The following is a 20498-nucleotide window of genomic DNA, read 5'->3' on the forward strand; positions in this document are numbered from 1 at the left end:
GTCGCAGAAGAAGGCATTAAAATCATGCCAGTCACTAACAGATTCTTCACTATCCTGTACGTGGCCCCTTCACTCGACTTCCATCCCCTTGGCCCTACAGAACAAGAGAGACTCTGCCTTAGCTTCCTGAGGTCCCATTTGTCGACCGTCAGCCTTAGTTCCCCAGTGATAGGAGTCTTTTTGTTGTTGTTCTTATTGTTTGTTTTTATTGAGCTATATCTTTTTCTCCACTCTCCTCTCTTTCTCCCCCCACTTCTACCCTCTCCCATGGTCCCCATGCTCCCAATTTACTCAGGAGACCTTGTCTTTTTCTACGTTCCATGTAGATTAGATCCATGTATGTCTCTCTTAAGGTCCTCTTTGTTGTCTAGGTTCTCTGGATTGTGAATTGTAAGCTGGTTTTTCTTTGCTTTATGTCTAAAAACCACTTATGAGTGAGTACATGTGATAATTGTCTTTCTGTGTCTGGGTTACCTCATTCAAAATGATGTTTTCTAGATTCATCCATTTGCCCACAAATTTCAAGATGTCATTGTCTTTTTCTGCTGTGTAGTACTGTATTGTGTAAATGTATCACATTTTCCTTATCCATTCTTCAGGTTGTTTCCAGGTTCTGCTATGGGAAACAATGCTGTTATGATCATGGTTGAGCACATGTCCTTGTGGTATGATTGAGATTTCTTTGAATATATAGCCAAAAGTGGTATTACTAGGTCTTGAGGAAGGTTGTTTCCTAATTTTCTGGGAAATCACCACGATGACATCCAAAGGGGTTGTACCAGATTGCATTCCCACCAACTATGCAGAAGTGTTCCCTTTTCCCCACAACCTCTCCAGAATAAGTTGTCATCAGTGTTTTTGATCTTGGCCATTCTTTTTTTCTTTTTCTTTTTTTTATTGATTTTTATTGAGCTCTACATTTTTCTCTGCTCCCTTCCCTGCCTCTCCCCTCTTTTCAACCCTCCCCCAAGGTCCCCAAGCTTCCAATTTACTCAGGAGATCTTGTCTTTTTCTACTACCCATGAGATTAGATCTATGTATGTCTCTCTTAGGGTCCACATTATTGTCTAAGTTCTCTGGGATTGTGATTTTTAGGCTGGTTTTCTTTGGTTTTTTTTATTATGTATACAACATTCCTTCCATGTATGCCTGCAGGCCAGAAGAGGGCACCAGACCTCATTACAGATGGTTGTGAGCAACCATATGGTTGCTGGTAATTGAACTCGGGACCTTTGGAAGAGCAGGCAATGCTCTTACCATCTGAGCCATCTCTCCAGCCCTAATTTTCTTTGTTTTATGTCTAAAAGTCAGTTATGAGTGAGTACATGGGATAATTGTCTTGCTGTGTCTGGATTACCTCTCTCAAAACAATGTTTTCTAGCTCCATCAATTTTCCTGCAAAATTCAAGATGTCATAATTTTTTTCAGCTGTGTAGTACTCCATTGTGTAAAATATACCACATTCATTCTTCGGTCGATGGGCATTTAGGTTGTTCCCAGGTTCTGGCTATAGCAAACAATGTTGTCAGCGATCACCACCAGAACAGGTCTAATTCCAAGCCAGGAACTTCTGCAGGAGGAGATCCAGACCGAGATTTACTGAAACAGATCAAAGCCAGCAGCATAGGCCAAAGTAGGCCTGAGGCAGCAAACTCCAAGGGAACAGACCAAAGCACAGGAGCACTGAGCTACCTCCAGGAACAGGAATAACCAACAGGGTAACTAGAACTGTGACACTGACTGTACCATGAGGGAAAACCATCTGAGCTTTGGATTCACTGGCACCTAGAAGATTATTCAACAGAATCTCAGACAGCCCCAACCACACCTATTAGAGGAAAAGATGAGTAGAAAAGATAAGATCACATGCTACACCACAAAGAGCAACACAACACCAGTAAAACCTAAAGACCCTACAACAGCAAGACCTGAACAACTAAATATGGATGAACCAGAAGAAAATGATATAAAAAAATAACTTCAAGAGAATGTTTGAAATTCTTAAAGATAAAATGAGGAATTACCTTAAAGAAATGGAGGGAAAAAAACAAACAAAAAATTTGAAGATATCAGCAAATCAATGAAAACCAAGAAAAAGAACTCAAACATATAAAAGAAACTATTCAGGACTTGAAAACTGAGATATGGTGTAAGAGGTCCTTCTGTATTTGTGTTGCTTCCATTGGTTATTAAAGAAACTGCCTTGGCCTAGTTGATAGGGCAGAACTCAGGTAGGCGGGAAAGGCAGAACAGAATTCTGGAAGGAAGAAAGCAGAGACAGACAGACACCATGGTTCTCCTGCCTCAGATGGACACTGATTAGACTCATGCTGCTAAGCCATAGTCAAGTGGTGATACAGATTATTAGAAAAGGGTTAATCAAGATGTGAGAGTTAGCTAATAAGAGGCCAGGCGATAATTTAATTAATACAATTTCTGTGTGATTATTTCAGGTGTAAGCTAGCAGGGCGGCCAGGACCAGGGCGGCCAGGACCCAAAGCAGGCCTCTCACGCTACAAGATAGAAAAAATAATGAAAACACAAGCTGAAGGAATTATAGAAACAGAAATCATGAGAAAAAGACCAGGAACCATAAATGCAAGTATGAACAACAGAATACAAGAAATAGGAGAATCTCAAGTGCTGAAGATAAACCAGAGGAAATAGACTCATCAGTTAAAGAAAACATTAAATCTAACAAAAGCTTAACCCAAAAATATCCATGAAATATGGGACAACATAAAAGAAAGTCAAATCTTAGAGCAATAGGTATAGAAGAAGAAGTTCAACTCAAAGGCACAGAAAATTTATTTAACAAAATCATAGAAGAAAACTTTCCCTACCTAAAGAAAGATATGCCTATGAAGACACAAGAAGCTTACAGAACACCAAATAGACTGGATCCAAAAAAAGTTCTCTCGCCACATAATAATCAAAACACTAAACATACAGAGTAAAGAAAGAATATTAAGAGCTGCTAAGGAAAAAGGCCAAGTAACATATTAAAGGCAGACCTATTAGAATTACACCTGACTTCACAGTGAAGATAATGAAAGCCAGAAGTTCATGGTCAAACATTATGCAGACGTTAGGAGATCACGGATGCCAGCCCAGACTACTATACCCAGAAAAACTGTCAATCACCATAGAAGGACAAAACAAGATAGTCCATGACAAATCTAGATTTCACCAATACCTAGCCACAAACCCAGCCCACACAAAATACTAGAAGGAAAACTCCAACCCAAGGAAGATGGCTACACCAACAAAAATACAGACAATTAATGATCTTATAACAGCAAATCCCAAAGAAGAAAAAAACGCACAAATAAACATCACCAACGATGAAAACTAAATTAACAGGAGATAGCAACCACTGGTTATTAATATCTCTCCATGTAAATGGACTCAACCCACCCATAAAAAGGTACAGGCTATCAGATTGGATACAAAAACAGAATCCATCCTTCTGCATACAAGAAATGCATCTCAACCTCAAAGACAGACATTGTCTCAGAGTAAAAGGTTGGGAAAAAAAATATACCAATCAAATGGACCTAAGAAACAAGCTGGTGTAGCTATCTTAATATCTAACAAGATAGACTTCAAGCAAAAATCAGTCAAAAGAAACAAAGAAGGACATTTCATATTTGTCACAGGAAAAATCAATCAAGAGGAAATTTCAAAACTGAACATATATGCCCCAAATACAAGGGCACCCTCATATGTCAAAGAAACACTCCTAAAGCTTAAATCATATATTAAACCCCACACACTGACAGTGGGAGACTTCAATACTTCCCTCTCTGGACAGGTCAATTGGACAAAAAATGAACAGAGAAATAAGAGAACTAACAGATGTTATGACTTAACAGACATCTATAGAATATTCCACCCAAACAGAAAAGAATATACCTTCTTCTCAGCACCTCATGGAACCTTCTCAAAAATTGACCACATACTCAATAACAGAACAAACCTCAACAAACACACAAAAAAAATTGGAATCACCCAACGTACCTTATCAGATCACCATGCTTTAAAGCTAGAAGTAAACAGCAATACCAATTCCAGAAAACCTACAAACACATGGAAATTAAACAGTGATCACTGAAATCATCAATGGGTAAAGGAAGAAATAAAAGGGGAAATTAAAGACTTCCTAAAATTCAATAAAAATGACCACACAACATACCCAAATTTATGGGACACAATGAAAGATGTGTTTAGAGGCAAGTTCATAGCACTAAATACCTACATAAAGAAACTGTAAAAATCCCACACTATTAGATTAACAGAACATTTGAAAATTTTAGAACAAAAAGAAGCAAGCTCACCTGAGAGAACTAGACAGCAGGAAATAATCAAATTAAAAGCTGAAATCAACAAAATAGAAACAAAGAAAACAATACAAAGAATCAATGAGACAAAGAGTTCTTCGAGAAAATCAACAAAATAGACAAACCTTTATCCAAACTAACCAAAAGGCAGAGAGAGAACATTCAAATTTACAAAACCAGAAATGAAAAGGGGGGCATAAAAACAGGCATGGAGGAAATACAGAGAATCATCAGGTCATATTTTGAAAACCTGTACTTCACAAAATTGGAAAACTTAAAGGAAATGGACAACTTTCTGAATAAATATCACTTACCAAAATTAAATCAAGACCAGATAAGCAAATTAAACAGACATATAACTGCTGAAGAAATAGAAACAGTCATCAAAAGTCTCAAAAAAAAAAAGCCCAGGACCAGATGGTTTCAACTCAGAATTCTACAAAACTTTCAAAGAGGAACCAATATTCCAAGTGTTCATAAACACTGAGCCATCTATCCAGCCCATTATCTAAACTCTCTTTTCTGGTAATACAGAAATCTCTTATTTAGGACCAGTTCCTGGAGATCTGTTGTGTTTATTTATCAGTGTCCTATTGCCTTTGGTGTGTGTGTGTGTGTGTGTGTGTGTGTGTGTGTGTGTGTGTGTGTGTGTGTTTGCTCTCACGCTCCTTGCAGACTTGTGCAAGGATCCACTCTTCTCTGAGTTGTGATCGTTGGGGATAAGAATCTTCAATCATTTTTCTCTCCCCCCTCTTAAAAAAAAACAAAACAGTCTTTCACTGAAGCTGGGGCCCTCTGGTTGGGCAAATCAGTCAGCAAACCCCAGGGATCCTTTTATCTCTGCCTCCCCAGTGCTGGGGCTACAAGTGTGTGCAGCTGTGCCTAACTATTTACATAGGTTCTAGGGCATCAGAACTCAGACCCTTAATGCTCATGCAGCAAGTATGGGCTGCCCCATCCCTCCAACCCTCTGTGGCTTATCATTCAAACTCAGGTTTTCCCAGAGTGTTCTAGCTTATGGATAGATGTCGAACCTTACTGTGAGGTTGCTGCCATGTTCTTGACATGACTCTTAGTCATTGTCTCCTAGACCATGACACTCTTCTGGGTTCAAACTTTTGGTAAATTTTATGAAAATTTGAACAGAGTCGCAGTGAACTTTTGTTTCTTTCTCCAGGGAGCGTCTCTTAAAGTGCTCTGGGCCACTCCTTCCTCTGAGGTCAAGTTTCTCCCAAATCTCAATGTTGTCATCACTGCAGGGAGGTAGCCTTCCTGTCTCCTTGGACCAGAAGTTTCAGGCTCTCCCAAGATACTGAAGCTCTGATTTCCCATGTTGCTCTCCTTCCCGTCCCTCCAGCCCCATCCTTCTGAGACCCCCACACTCCTCAGACAGGGGAGAAGGTGCTAACAAGGCTCTGGGGCTTTAGCTCAAGCTAGACCCTTAAGTGGGCCCTGGGAAACCCATTAAGCATCTCTTTCAAAGATCTTCTCCCCATTTTGAAAGAAGTTGGACTGTCAGGGGAGCCCGAAGATGGAGGCTCGATCGGGCCAGTCTGCTTCTGTTTCTACAAAAGCCTTCCATGATTGAGGCTGATATCTTCTCGCTCTGGTATGCATTATTTTCCGTTATATATGTGTTTGTATTTGAAGAGTGAGTACATTTCCAGGTGGGAACATGACATTCTGATGTTAGAGGCAAATGGGAGAGGTCAGGACATATTCACGTTTGTCTGGGAGCTTGCTAATGACTGAGGCAGAAGGTGGAAGGGAGAGAACTTTAGAAGTCGCGGCGGTGGGTCTGTCTTGTGATAGGTGGAGCTTAGAGATCTAGGCAGGACCCAAGTCACCTTCCTGATGCGAATCTGCGATCCTGAGTGGAAGTTCTCATTGTTGCCAGAGTCAGTAGGTGGGCAATGGGCTGGCCAAGCAGAAGGCTAAGAGGTTCGCAGTTCCGTGCCTTGTTTCCATACTCTGGTCATTCTCCTCCAGGCATGGCAGGGAAGGCGCCATAGAGGATGGAGCGTGACTGCCAGGGATTGACGTGCAAAGCTTCCAATAGAATTCCCCAATGGAAAGTCATGTTTCCTGAATTCCAGGGTAATCTCTCTGTTCTCTCTCCCTCTCCCTCTTCCCCATCTCTCTTCTTTCTCACCTTCCCCTCCCAAACTCTCTCTAACCTCTTTCATTTTCCCTCCTCATTTCTCTCTGCCTCCATGTTCATCCATTCTTCTCAGCCATTCCCCTCTTCCCGTCTCTATTTCTTTCTCCTTTCTCTTGATTTTTTCTTGATCTTTCTAATCTTTCCCTCTCAAGTCTGTCCCCTCCCTCTCGTCTTTTCCTCTTACATTTCTCTCCTCATTTTCAATTCCTCTCCTCTCTCCCAGTCTCTCAGACTCCCCCTCCAACATACACATTTTTTCCTCCCAGCCCCTCTATCTATCTGTCTGTCTATCATCTGTCTGTCTGTCTGTCTGTCTATATCTCTCCATTCCCCCTTCCTCCCCCATCTCTCTCCTCTGATCTTTTCCTATAAATCTCTCTGTGTGTGTCTCCCGTCTGTACTCCTGCAGACCAGAGCCCTCTGAGGCACCTGAATTGGGCTGCTCCATCAATGCACCCGTCTCTCGTCCTCATTTGCCTGGCAAGCTTAGTGTGCAGGCACACACCCGCCTGACATGGCACCCCAGCTATGAGTCTCTTCAGACCTTCATCTTTTCGTCTCTCTGTGAACCTCAAAGACTTCAGCTTTCTCTCATTCTCTGTTCATCTTCTCCTCAGATGGGCGGAGAGACACAGACATACGAGAGAGATACAAAATGCAGCAAGCCCCCCCTCCTCCATAAGAGCAGATTTTGATATCCGCATCCGGAAAAAATCCTAGTGCTGGGAGAAGCTGTGTCGCTACCTTTTGATAAGTCACCCTCTCTGGTCTCAGCTTTCCCCACCTGTGAATCGATAATAATGCCTATTACGTAATTGCCTGCAGCGTCACAAGCTGTGGCTATGTGGGAAGGGATAGCGTGTGTGTATAGCGCTCAGAGTATCAACTGTGCATTGTGATGGGCCGATTGTTGTAGTCGTATCAATGTATGAAGTGATGGCGTGTGTGTATAGCGCTCAGAGCATCATCTGTGCCTCGTGACGGGTCAATAGTGGTAGCCATATCAATGTATGTGATAGCATCCCTGGATAGAGGTAGCCGCATCAACTGTGGTAGTGATCACTGTTCTCACTCTGGTTTCCTGTCCGCTCAGTGTTTAGCAGGGATGAAGAGACATGGCCATTGACGAGTAAGGTGAAAGTGACGTCGAGACCCAGGAAACCATGAAACCATGGGACTGTAGGGATAGGAGTGGGAATGAGATGAAGGCTAGTCTCTCTCTCTCTCTCTCTCTCTCTCTCTCTCTCTCTCTCTGTGTGTGTGTGTGTGTGTGTGTGTGTGTGTGTTCATGAAACCACACACATGACACAGTGTGCAAGTGGTGGTCAGACGACGAAAGGTCAGCCCTCACTTTCCACCTTATTTTGAAGTAGGGTCTCTATTGCCCACCACTGCATACACCAGGCTATCTGACCTGCCAGCTCCTGTAAGTTCTCCTGTACCCAACTCCATCTCCCCACAGGAGCCCTGCAATTCTGTATGCATGCTACCGCATCTGACTTTTACATGGGATCTAAAGAATTAAACCTGGGTCCTCAAGCACACACAGCAAGTGATTTACCCACATCCCTTGTCCAGCGCTAGGGTATTAAATAGATCAGAGTTTTGGTGTCAGGGCAACAGGCGCATCGAATCTGAGTATGTTGTAAGTCTCTGCCCAGCTTCCTTCTCTCTTCCACTACTTGCTCCATCTTCCTAGATGAATATTTACATCCAAAGTAGAATGTGGTAGCCAGGGAGCCAAGAGAAAGTCAAACACATCTTGGTGTGTTAGTCTTGTATGTTCTTTGCTCATCCGTTTATTTATGAGACAGAATTTCACCCTGCAGCCCTGGCTGGTCTGGAACTTGATATATAGATGAAGTTGACTACAAACTCACAGAGATCTTCCTGCCTCTATCTCCAAAATGCTGGGATTAAAGGTGTGTATCTTCACACCCAGCTTTTCTTTTAACCTTTATTACATTTGTTTGTTGGTTTAGTGTGTACGTGTGTGTGCGTGTGCATGCGTGTGTGCGTGCACGTGCGCACAAATACAAAAAGCACATGTTGCAGTCAGAGATCAGCTTCTGGGAGTCAGCTGTCTTTCTACAAGTGAGTCTCAGGGATTGAACTCAGGTTGACAGACATTGTAGTAAGCACCTTTACCCTGGTATTTTTTTTAATTCATTGGTACTTCCTAAACACAGTGACTCTTCTGCCGGATGTGCCACACACATCATTAAAAACATGACACCACCCTGTGGGCCAAGGGTACTGCTGATGTTTAAGGCAAGAATCTCCCTGTGATCACTGATGGCTGATACCATCTCAACGAAATGTAGGTGAATCCCAAAGCCCCATCAGACCCCTCAGGTGAGGAAGCTGACCCCTAGGGAGACATGCAGAGGACTGAGGGCTTGGCTCAGCTGGGAGAGTGCTTGTTTTGTGTACACAGAAACTAGGCATGGTAGCACATGCCTGCTGGGTCAGCTCTCAGAGAGGAAGAGGAGGGAGGAGTTCAGAGTCATCTTCAATTATGTAGTGAATTCTAAGCCAGCCTAGGCTACATGAGACCCTGTCTCAATAACAACAGCACCGCATCAAAGGCCAAAGCTCTGACTCTAGTTCCAGAGTTCACTGTTACCTAAGGCTAGCCCAGGGCAGAATGCAGTGTGCACCAGCACAAGTGTGCACACCTACACACGCTGAGACAGGTAGGAAGAGCCTTTGTTTGTTTTAACATTTATTATTCATTCGTGTGTGTGTGTGTGTGTACACTCGAGCACATGCTTGTCTGTGTTCACATACATGCCATAGCACACATGAAGGTCAGAGGACAACTTGCAAGGAGTCAGTTTTCCCCTCCCACCACGTGGGTCCTAGAAATTGAACTTGGGTCATCAGCCTTGGCAGCAAGTGACTTTGCCTACAGACTCATCTCACTGGCCCGAAAGAGCCCTTGGGATAAGTACATTGTTCAGAAATACTTCTAAGATCTATCCAAAAATGCCATCCAAGTTATGCCTAGATTAACACCCACTGCCAAGGGACTTCTCTCTAAATCAAGACAATGTCTTCCCTCTTTTTTTCTTTTCTTTTCTGGGGTACTGAAAATTGACTCAAGGCTTTGCATGTTAGGCAAGTGTCCCACCCCTGAACAAGAGTCCAAGCCTTCTGCTTATAAAATTATTCCTTTTAAAGTGTCTTTTTTTACACAGACTCTGGCTTACATAGCTCTAGTTGGCCAGACATTTGTTTTGCAGACCTAACAGGTCTGGAAGTCCCAGAGATCTGCTTGCCTTTGCCTTGTCAGTCTTTGAATTAAAGGAGTACCACACACCTTCAGAAAAAGTCCATTTATTCCTCATCGTGTGCAAGGTCAAAGGGCAACTTGAGGTCATCGCTTCTCTCCTCCCACTGTGTACCCCTGGGGATCAGACTCGGGGTGTTGGTCTTGGCAGCGGGCCCCATTACCCACTGAGCCACCTTGCTGTCTTCACTGATGCTTTCGAGACAGGGCTTCATTACTGGGCCCAAACTGTCCTTGAATGCACAGTCTTCCTGCTTTAACCTTTCCAGTGCTGAGATTACAGGTTTTTGCCACCGTGTCTTAATGTTTTCAGGATTTTTTGTGAAGCCTAAACCATCTTTAAAAAGAATAAGATGAAGCTGGTTGAGTGCAGGCATTTAGTCCCAGCACTCGGGAGGCAAAGACAGGTGGATTGCCGTAAATTTGAGGCCAACCTGGGTCTACAGAGTGACTTCCAGGACAGTTTGGGCTACACAGAGAAACCCTGTCTCAAAATAAATCAATAGAATAGAATAGAATAATATGGGGGCTGAGAAAAAAACCCCGTGGGTAAAATATGTGCCACGAAAGAATGAGGACCCAAGTTCAGATCTCCAGCATTCCTGTAAAGCCAGGTGTGGTCGTGTGTGTCTGCAGCTCCGGTGCTGGGGAGGTGGACACGGGCTCACTGGCCAACCAGTCATGGTCAAATCAGTGAGCGCTAGGTTCAATGAGAAACCCTTTCTCAAAATATAAGGTGGAGAGGTTGGAAAGATGACTTAGCAGTGAAGAGCACTGGCTGTGTCCAGTGGAGCCAAGTTTAGTTGCCAGCACACACATTTGGTGATCCACAGTCGCCTATGACTCCAGCTCCAGGGAATCCAGCAGCCTCTTCCGGCCTCCTCACACAGCCACACACAGGTGCACAGACTCACATGCAGACACAAAAACACAAAACCAACAAAATCTTTTTAAAAGAAGAGAGTTGTTGAGGGAGATCTCCAGGGTGACATACACACTCACACAGGCAAGTGCATGTACTCACATGCACATAGTTTTCAAAAGACAATTTATAGCCAGGTGGTGGTGAATCTCTGAGTTCAAGGCCAGCCTGGTCTACAGAGAAAGTTCCAGGACAGCCAGAGAAACGCTGTCTCAAAAAGACTGAAAAAAAAAAAAAAGAAGATGGTTTATTTTGAAAATAAAACATAAGCACAAACTTGATTTTTTTTTTACAGTGCCACAAAATAGCAGACATAGAAGGGACAGAAAGGCCCGACTCTCATTTTACAGTGGGCCCTGACTTGTGTCCTGGACAGCATCTTGCAGTGAGCATCGGAGGGCTGACCTCAGGGTTCTCTGTGCAGCTGAGCGCTACGACATAACTGGTCCATCAGGAGCCTCCAGGGAGGAGAGGGAGCGTTGACTAATGACAGAGGACAGCCCCAGTGATGGTGGGGCTTCACCTCAGCCTGCTCTCTCGGGCTCATGGCGTTGAAGGTAGGAAGCAGGAACTGTACCCGGCTGGCTGAGCTTCTCGAGGGAGATGAGCTCGAGTTGGCTGTGTGTGTGTGTGTGTGTGTGTGTGTGTGTGTGGTATATGCATGTTTGAATGTACGCAGGTACACCTGCGTGCATACATGTGGACAACAGAGGTCGCCTTAACTGTGGTTCATCAGCTACCATCCACCTTGGGCTTTGTTTTATTTGTTTGTTTGTTTGTGACAGGGTCTTTTGCTTGCCATGATCTCACCAACTAGGCTACACTAACTGTCCAGTGTGCTTTAAGAGTCCTATGTCTGCCTCCCAGGGCTGGGGCTACAGGTGTGTGTCACCACACCTGGCTTAAAAAAATGGGACCTGGGAACTGAACTCAGGTCCTCGGGCTCACAGTACGATACTTTCTCATCTCTTGGGCCCATCTCTGAAGTCCCAGAGCCTGAGTTAGTTTCCAATGGGAACTGCAGACATGACTCTGTGGCAGAATGCTTGTTTGGCCTCTAAAGATAGTTCAGGCTCCTCAAAATATTAAAAATATCTGAATGCAGTAGCATACACCAATACTCCCAATATTCAGGGGGCTGCAGCAGGAGGATTCAGAGCAATGTTTCTTAACCTTCGTAACGCTGTGACCCTTTAATACAGTTCTTCATATTGTGATGACACCAACCATAAAATCATTTTTGTTGCTACTTCTAGTAACTCTGCTACTGTTATGAATTATAATGTAAATATATGATTGCATGATATCTCATATTTGACCCCTGTTAAAGTGTCTTTTGACCCCCAAAGGGGTCACAATCCATAGGTTGAGAACCACTGATTTAGAGACTCTACAGTGAGACCCTGTTTCAAAATTACCATGGAGAAGGGATGTCATCCAATGGTAGAACACTTGTCTAGCATTCAGGAAAGGTCCTGGGTTCTATCTGAAGCATCGCAAAAAAAAAAAAATGATGGTGGGTGGCAATGATGGTGGTGATGATGGTAGTGGTGATGATAAAGATGATGATAGAGTTATGAAGGAAGATGTGAAAGTGCGGAGGGTAAGAAGAGGAAGGAGATAAGATGCATGCCACAGTTGACATGACCTTTGGTAACCGAGTGTGGAAATGGATCAATTCTAGTAGTTTGGGGAGGTGTTGAACAGGAAAGTGATGAGTTGCACATTCCAAATGAATCTGATGGCCACAATAATGGGAAGTGATAGGAACATGTTTAAGAAGAATCCAGCAGAATCTGGAGCAATTACTGTAGGGAACAGTGAGGCCAGGGGCGCTCTGAGGTCCAGGGCTGGAAACCCGGGCTGGGAAAATACCTAAGGGTGTGTGTGTGTGTGTGTGTGTGTGTGCAGATATAATAATAATATAATACAATACAATATAATAATATATAATAATATAATATATAATAATATAATAATAATACAATACAAACATGTGAGGATTAAGGCTCAAATAACTGATCCCTCGACTTTCAGTAATTCAGCAAACTACACAGACATATAGCTCAGACTGTCCATCCCAGAAGGCTGAAGTTAGTGGTGTTGCTATGGCAACTGTAGCTTCAGAGAATGATGTCCAGTGAGCCTAGGAACAGACACATAAGTACAGCAGCCTTGGAGGTTGAATAGAACTTTTCCAGACAGTCTAGAGGTGTGTGTGTTTGTGTGTGGTGTTGTTCTTGTTTTTGTTTGTTTTGATTTTTTGAGATAGTTTCTATGTAGCTTTGTCCTGGAACTCATTCTGTAGACCAGGCTGGCTTCGAACCCACAGAGATCTGCCTGTCTCTGCCTCCCAAGTGCTGGGATTAAAGGCGTGTGCCACCACTACCTGGCTATTTTGTTTTGTTTTATTTGCAGTGCTGGGCATGGCATTCAGGGCCTCATGCCTTCTAGACAAGTGCTCTACCACAGAACCATGCTCCCAGCCAATCACTGAGGGATTCTAGACAGGTGCTCTACCACTGAGCCACACCCCAGTCCCTCACTGGGGGATTCTAGGCAGGTGCTCTACCACTGAGCCACACCCCAGTCCCTCACTGGGGGATTCTAGGCAGGTGCTCTACCACTGAGTCACACCCCAGTCCCTCACTGGGGGATTCTAGGCAGGGGCTCTACCACTGAGCCACACCCCAGCCCCTCACTGGGGGATTCTAGGCAGGGGCTCTACCACTGAGCCACACCCCAGCCCCTCATTGGGGGATTCTAGGCAGGGGCTCTACCACTGAGCCACACCCCAGCCCCTCATTGGGGGATTCTAGGCAGGGGCTCTACCACTGAGCCACACCCCAGCCCCTCATTGGGGGATTCTAGGCAGGGGCTCTACCACTGAGCCACACCCCAGCCCCTCACTGGGGATTCTAGATAAGTTCTATACTGCAGAATTATACACTCAGCCTAAATAATTCCAGATAGACAATATGAGGTCTCCAGGGAAATCCAGAAAGAAAACAGCAGGTGAAAAGACAGGGAGCATGTGGGAACGGAGACCTTCCAGTGTGGGTTACAGTGCTGAGAGGAGACTGAGGAGTCGTGAAGGATGAGGAGAGCTGAGGGAAGCAAACTCATCCTGAAAACAAAGATGAGGCAATGAAGCAAAGAACTGATAAAAAACTCACTCTAGCTGGTGGTGAAGTTATTAGAAGGACAACCAAGTCTGGTGGTGCACAACTGTAAACCTAGCACTTGGGAGGCTGAGGCAGGAGGATCATAACATACAGAGACCTTGTCTCAAAATAAAAAATAAAATAAAATAAAACGTGAAGCTGGAGAGATAACTTGGTCAGCAAAGTGCTTGCTTGCAAGCATGAGGGCCTGAGTTCAAGTCCCAGAACCCACATTAAAAAGCCAGGCATAATGGCACATGCCTACAACGTCCAGGATGGGGGAGCTTACTGTCCAGGCAATTTAACAGAATTTCCAAACCCTAGGATCAATGAGGGACCTTGACTCAAAAAATAAGATGAAGAGGAATTTAGAAAGTTACCTGATGTTGACATGTGGCCTCCACACACCCACATATACATGCATGCATATATGCACACACAAACATATCCACCCAGACTTTAAAATGTGACATAAAAGAGTCTTACTGGGAGTGAACAGACCCATTCGAGTCTAGGAGGGTCGTTGAGATAGAAGGAAGTGTGGAATGAGGTTCCTTTGGCAGGGTGTGGTCCTTCATTTTACTTGACGGTGCTGTAGAGAGAATTGATCCAGGATGACTTATTTCCAATCCTGGTCATCTCTACTTATGTCCGGAAGAAAGGAAGCTGTGGCTTGAAAACCATGAGTCAAGTCAAAGGAAGACCAGATGGAATTTGGTGTGTGAGGGGACAGGCTTGGGGACCCTTGAACACTGAGCATGGAGTGAAGGGGAGGGCTCAGTCCTGAGACAGGTAGTCGCCATTGGCTAAGCCCATATACATGGGGCTATTTATTGTTCAGAAAGACTCTTGGCTGTTACCACGCGGACTCAAGCTCCGTTGCCAGCACCAACACTAGGCAGCTCACAGTAGCCTGTAACTCCCTCTCCAGGGGATCCCCTGTCCTGTTCTGACTCCCACGGCGTATTCACACGTAGATACGTAGAATGAAAAAAAATAGCAAAATAAAACGAGCCATCACAGAGCGGGCTCTGGAGATCTGATGCAGAGTCCTTGGGTCTGGGAGAAGATAAAGGCACCCGGATCTTGGGAGGAAGATGTCCACCTTGATACTCCGCTCTGGTTTGTCCTCCACCAGGCCCCAACACGAGCCACTGGTCTGAGCCCAACTGGACGGCACCGCAGGAATTTGTTATCCTAGGCTTCTCAGGGTGGCCCCCGGGCCTCCGCGTGCTGCTCTTCTCGCTCCTCTTGCCCCTCTACTTGGCCACCCTGGCTGGGAACCTGCTCATTCTGGGCCTGGCCCTGGCAGAACCCACTCTGCACACACCCATGTACTTCTTCTTAGGTTCCCTGTCTGCAGTTGAGGTGGCCTACACCCTGGTACTCACCCCACGGATGCTGGCCGGGTTTCTCCTGCCTCCCGGTGGCCAGGCGGTGGCGCCTTCTACCTGCGCGGCCCAAATGGGTCTCTTCGTGGCTCTGGGCGGCTCTGAGTGCCTGTTGCTGGCAGCCATGGCCTTGGACCGCTACCTGGCTATCTGCCGCCCTCTCTACTACCCTCAGCTCATGACCACTGGGCTCTGCTGGGTCCTTCTAGCTTCCTGTTGTGTGGGTGGCTCTGTCCTAGCCTTAGGTCTCACCACTGTTATATTCCAGCTGCCCTTCTGCCACGGCGGCCTTGTCAATCACGTCTTCTGTGACCTCCCAGCTGTTTTGGTTCTGGCCTGTGGGAACCGGGACCTTCAGGAACACGCGTTACTGGCAGCCTGCATGCTTCTGCTGGTGCTGCCGCTAATCCTTATCTTGCTGTCCTACACCAGGGTCCTGGTGGTCATCCTGGGGGTGGGGGATGGTGCTGGCCGCCGCAAGGCCTTCAACACGGTGGCATCCCATCTCACGGTGGCCGTGCTCCACTATGGCTGTGCCACAGCCATGTACGCCAGACCCCTGAGAAGTCGCTCCCTGGAGGAAGATAAGCTCGTGTCCCTCATTTACATAAACCTCACACCGCTCTTGTACCCAGCCATCTATACACTGCGCAATCGGGACATGCAGGGCGCCCTCCAACGGGTAGTCAGCCAGAGGACGATGGGGGCGGTCCAGCAAGCTGATCCGGCCTAACGGCGGGTGCCAGGTGTTACTGGAGGTGCTGATGGAAATCACGCCACGCCACGCCACAGCCATCACCCATCACTTCCCCATCATCTGCCGGATGTAAACGTGGCCGTAGCATCCGAAGACCTCCAAACTGGACTTCAGAGTAGCAACGCTTCTGCTCATGTTCAGAATGACATAACTCTTTGTAGTAGGGATGCGTGTTCAGCAGCATCTCAAGCCTCCATTCACCGAATGCTGGTGGCATCTGCTGTCCAAGATGTGACAACCAAAAAAAAAAAGATGTTATCGGAAACCAGATGTGGAGACTCACACCTGTAATTCTAGACCTCAGCAGGCAGAGGCAGGAGGATCAAAAATCCGATCAGGAAGATCTTGTCTGAAAAACAAAACAAAACTCCAATGAAGTTGAGGGTGGTGACTCACCCCTATACTCCTAGCACTTGGGAAGTGGAATCAGGGGTTCAAGGTCATCCTTATGGTTAGTTACATGGAATACAGTTAGCTTGGACTGCATGAATCCCTGTGTTAAAAAATATAGAAAGAACCATGTGTGAAGGTCCACACCTTCAATCCCAGCATTCAGAAGGCAGAGGCAGGTAGATCTCTGTGAGTTCAAAGCCAGCCTGGTCCACACAGCAAATTCCAGCCAGGGATGTATAGTAAGACCCTGTCTGGGGGGAAAAATGTTCAAGAAAATACAGAAAGGAAAAAAAGAGAAAAGAAAGGGGGAGGGGTGAAAGAAAGAAAATTAGTAAAATTAAATCGTAAAAATGTCATTAGACCAAAGACCCCCGAGGGGCGAAACCAACGCTGCTCTGTTACTCTAAGCCCTAGCCAAACAGCAGCTCTTAGACAGATGCAGAAGAAGCTTACAGAAGCATCCGTCACACCTTGAAAAGTGGAGATAAGACGATGTAGGTCAGTGAGGCGGCTCGGTGGTTAAAGCTGCTTGCCGAGCAAGTTCAACAGCCTGCGTTCGAGCCTCCGGCCCCACGTGAAGACGGGTGGAGACAGCTAATTCCACAGTGGTGTCTGACCTCCACACGCCCACCAGGCCGTGACACCTCCATCATGCTCACACATGCACAGCAATAATAAGAGAGGTTTAAGTATCTGCAAATGTAGACCTACTGTAAATAGCCTATAGCACATGTATGGAATACTCAGGAGTTCTCCTGATGGCCTACCACACAGCAATGAGACAGCAGTGAGAAGAAGCAAGCTGCTGTCATTAGAAACACACAAAGGTGTCAGCACAAACACAGCACAAAGTCAGCCACAGAGCACACACCATGGACTCCCACGCGGATGACGGTCCATTGAAAATGGCTGGTCACAAGGCTGGTAGGGTCGAGGGTCGACGAGGGACATATCAGGAATATTGTCTCAGTGCTAGAATTGCTATTTTTCTTGGTTTGAACCAGCAAGACAGCTCAGCGGCTAAAGGTGCCTGTTCAATGCCTGGGTCCCACATGATGGAAGAAGAGAGCCAGTTGATCTCTGATCACTACACAGGGCCCCCAAACCCCAATAAATAAATACAATTTTAAAAGCTCTGTCAAGATCTATCAAGACTCATGCACACTGAAAATGTGTGCACCTCGTTGTAGTAAAGAAGCTAAGCTGATTCTGGTCATCTGGGCAGAGCGCTTCACACAGCACCCACTGCTTGCGCTGTCTTGGGGGCCCAGTATCCTCTTTGCTTCATCCTGTGCAGATCCTTGCATTATTCGAGACTAGCCCATCATTACCCTATGAGTGGTGATGAAGCCCCACTGCCCTTCCTCTATACCCAGGGCATCTAAAATCAGCCTGAGGGCTGGGGAGCTGGTTCAGTTAGTAAAGTGCTGGCCGTGTAAGCGTGAGGACCTGAAGGAGTGGAGGCTCCCAAGAACTCAGTCGTCAGCAGGTTCCGGTCTCAGTGAGGGAGCCGTCTCAAACACTAAGATGGAGAGGCCAGTGAGAGGGCTAAGGGAATAAGGGCATTTGCTACACAGCTGAGTTTGATTTCCCAGAACCCCTGAAACCTATAAAAAGAAAGCAAACTCCCCAAAGTTGTGCTCTGACTTCTATACACACACACACACACACACAAGCACTGATAATAATAAAATTCAAATTTAAAACAGTATTAATCTGTGTATAGATATTTGATTGTACATGCAATTGCCCACAGAAGCCAGAAGAGGGTGCTGTGTTGCAGTCCCTGGAGCAGAGTTATAGGCCATCGTCAGCCGCCTCATGTGGGTGCTGGGAAATGAACTTTAGCTCTCTGCAAGAGTAATATGTACTCCTTTTTCTTTTTATTTATTCATTCATTTATATTTTATGTTTATGGGTGTTTTGACTACATATATGACTAGGTAAACATGCATGTAGTGCCTGTGGAGTCCAGAAGAGGCCATCAGATCCCCTGGAACTGTAGTTACAGATAGTTGTGAGCTGCCAGATATGTGCTAGGAATTGAACCTGGTCCTCTGGAACAGCAGCCAGTGCTCTTGAGGACTGAGCCATCTCTCCAGTCATTAAGAACAGCTTTTAAAGGACAAGCTACTGAAGAACATACCCTATGTCAACCTCTGGCCTCCATACATACATGAAAGGGTAAACATGCACATACACAAAAATAAAAGAAAATAATGATCAAATGTAAAATGGGCTTGAAAGGTGGTTGCTTTTTGTTGTATGGTTTGGTTTCTGAGACAGGACCTTTCTTTGGAGCTCAGGCTGGCCTTGAACTTACAGTCTTCCCCCTCGGCCTCTTGTTTGCTGGAACTACAGGCGTGCATTACTACATCTGGCAGATACATAATTGATTGACTGATTGATAAAGGTATTGGGGATAAAACCAAGGACTTTCTGAGTGTCCGACAAGTGCCCTATCGCTGGGTTACATTCTCAGTTCTTAGATTTTGAGAGGGGATTTGTGTGTTTTTTGTTTTGACAGTGTCTCATCAAGTTGGTCAGACAGGCCTTGAACTCATTCTGTAGACTAGATTGGCCTTGCATTTGCAGTCTGTCTGTCCCAGCTTCCCAAGTAGCTCTGGGCTGAAAGGACTGCCCCATCAGCCTGGGTAAGGCTTTTGTTTGAGAGTCCTGGCTGTCCTGGAACTTGCTGTGTAGACCAAGCTGGCCTCAGTTCACAGAAAGTCTCCTGCCTCTGCTTTCCAAGTACTGCAATTAAAGGTATGTGCCACCATCCCAGGCCCTGGGCAAGTACTTAATATCTGATAGAAGAATGAGCCATAGAAAAGCTCTAGGTGAGCTGAGTGTGATGGTCCACACCTTTAATCCTAGCACTTGGAGCCAGAGACAAGTGGATCTCTGAGTTCAGACCAGCCTGGTATACGAAGCGAGTTCTAGGACAGCTAGGACTGTTACACAGAGAAACTCTGTCTTGAAAAAAACAAAAAACAAAAACAACCCCCCCACACACACACACACATACACAAGTACATTTTACTTATTTATGGTGTGGATGTAGGAGCATGCACATGCCACAGGACACATGTGGAGGTCAGAGGACAACCTGTGCAAGCTGGTTCTCTCCTTCCATCATGGGGATCCCAGAGACTGAACCCAGGTCATCAGGCCTGGTGGCGAGCACCTTTCCTTCACCCACTGAGCCGTCTTGCCTGCCCAGGTACCGTCCCTGCTGTCCTTTCCATGGGGTCTAGGGCCATGCAGAGCCGCCGAGTTCAGCACACTCCTAAGCCGCCTGCACAGGCACCTCAGGCATGAGAGACACCATCTCCCCCGAGAAATGGTTAAGACAGGTATTTTTTTTAAGACTTTATTTTCAACACAGTTTTAGGTTCACAGCACAAGAGGAAGGGGTGTCCCATGACACTCCGTACTCCGCAGTGTGTGCTTCCGTTGACAGCAAATGAGAGAGCTCGGATCGGGTTTACACAGAATTTGAGAGAATCCAAAACCGCTAAGAGTGTTTCAAAGACCACAGGTATCTGTGGCCATCATTCAGCTTTGTAGGCATCACAACCAGGGCAAATTCAAAACTAACCCTGGGGCTGGAGCAAGAACTTGTGGTTAAGAGCACTTGCTGCTCTTACAGAGGACCTGGATTCGATTCCCAGCACCTATATCTGGTGGTTTACATCCTCCTGTAACTCCAGGTCCAGAGGATCTGACGCTTGCTTTCTTCTGATCTCTGTAGGTACTTCACACACACACACACACACACACACACACACACACACACACACACACACACACAGTGGGGGGGCACAAGTACACATAAATAAAAGTTTTAAAAACTTTTAAAAATAACTGATAAAAATCGGTCTTTCTTTTTTTCCTTCCTTCTTTCTTCCCTTCCCTTCCCTTCCCTTCCTCTTCCTCTTCCTCTTCCTCTTCTTCTTCTTTTGTCTTTCCCAACACACTTTCTTTAGAACTCACTCTGTAGACAAGGTTGGTCTTGAACTCAGAGATTCACTTGCCTCTACTTCCTGGGTGCTGGGATTAAAGGCATGCGCCACCA

General features: G+C 45.6%; 1 protein-coding gene across 1 annotated transcript; it reads left to right on the forward strand.

The window, feature by feature from the left end:
• Positions 1-11223: 11223 nt before the first annotated feature.
• LOC125402138 (olfactory receptor 10AC1-like) lies at positions 11224-16003 on the forward strand. Its single transcript, XM_085700064.2, has 2 exons — positions 11224-11272; positions 15018-16003. Exons 1-2 carry the CDS (start codon positions 11224-11226, stop codon positions 16001-16003), a joined length of 1035 nt encoding a protein of 344 aa, XP_085556190.1.
• Positions 16004-20498: the final 4495 nt, after the last annotated feature.

The sequence above is a fragment of the Myodes glareolus genome, chromosome 2, assembly GCF_982192425.1.
Source record: "Myodes glareolus chromosome 2, mMyoGla1.1, whole genome shotgun sequence".
NCBI classification, from domain to species: domain Eukaryota; kingdom Metazoa; phylum Chordata; class Mammalia; order Rodentia; family Cricetidae; genus Myodes; species Myodes glareolus.

Coding starts and splice junctions, on each gene's coding strand:
- LOC125402138 (XM_085700064.2), top strand. CDS start 11,224: ATGGTGGGGCTTCACCTCAGCCTGCTCTCTCGGGCTCATGGCGTTGAA. Junction 11,273..15,017: donor TCGGGCTCATGGCGTTGAAG/GTAGGAAGCAGG, acceptor GTCCTCCACCAG/GCCCCAACACGAGCCACTGG.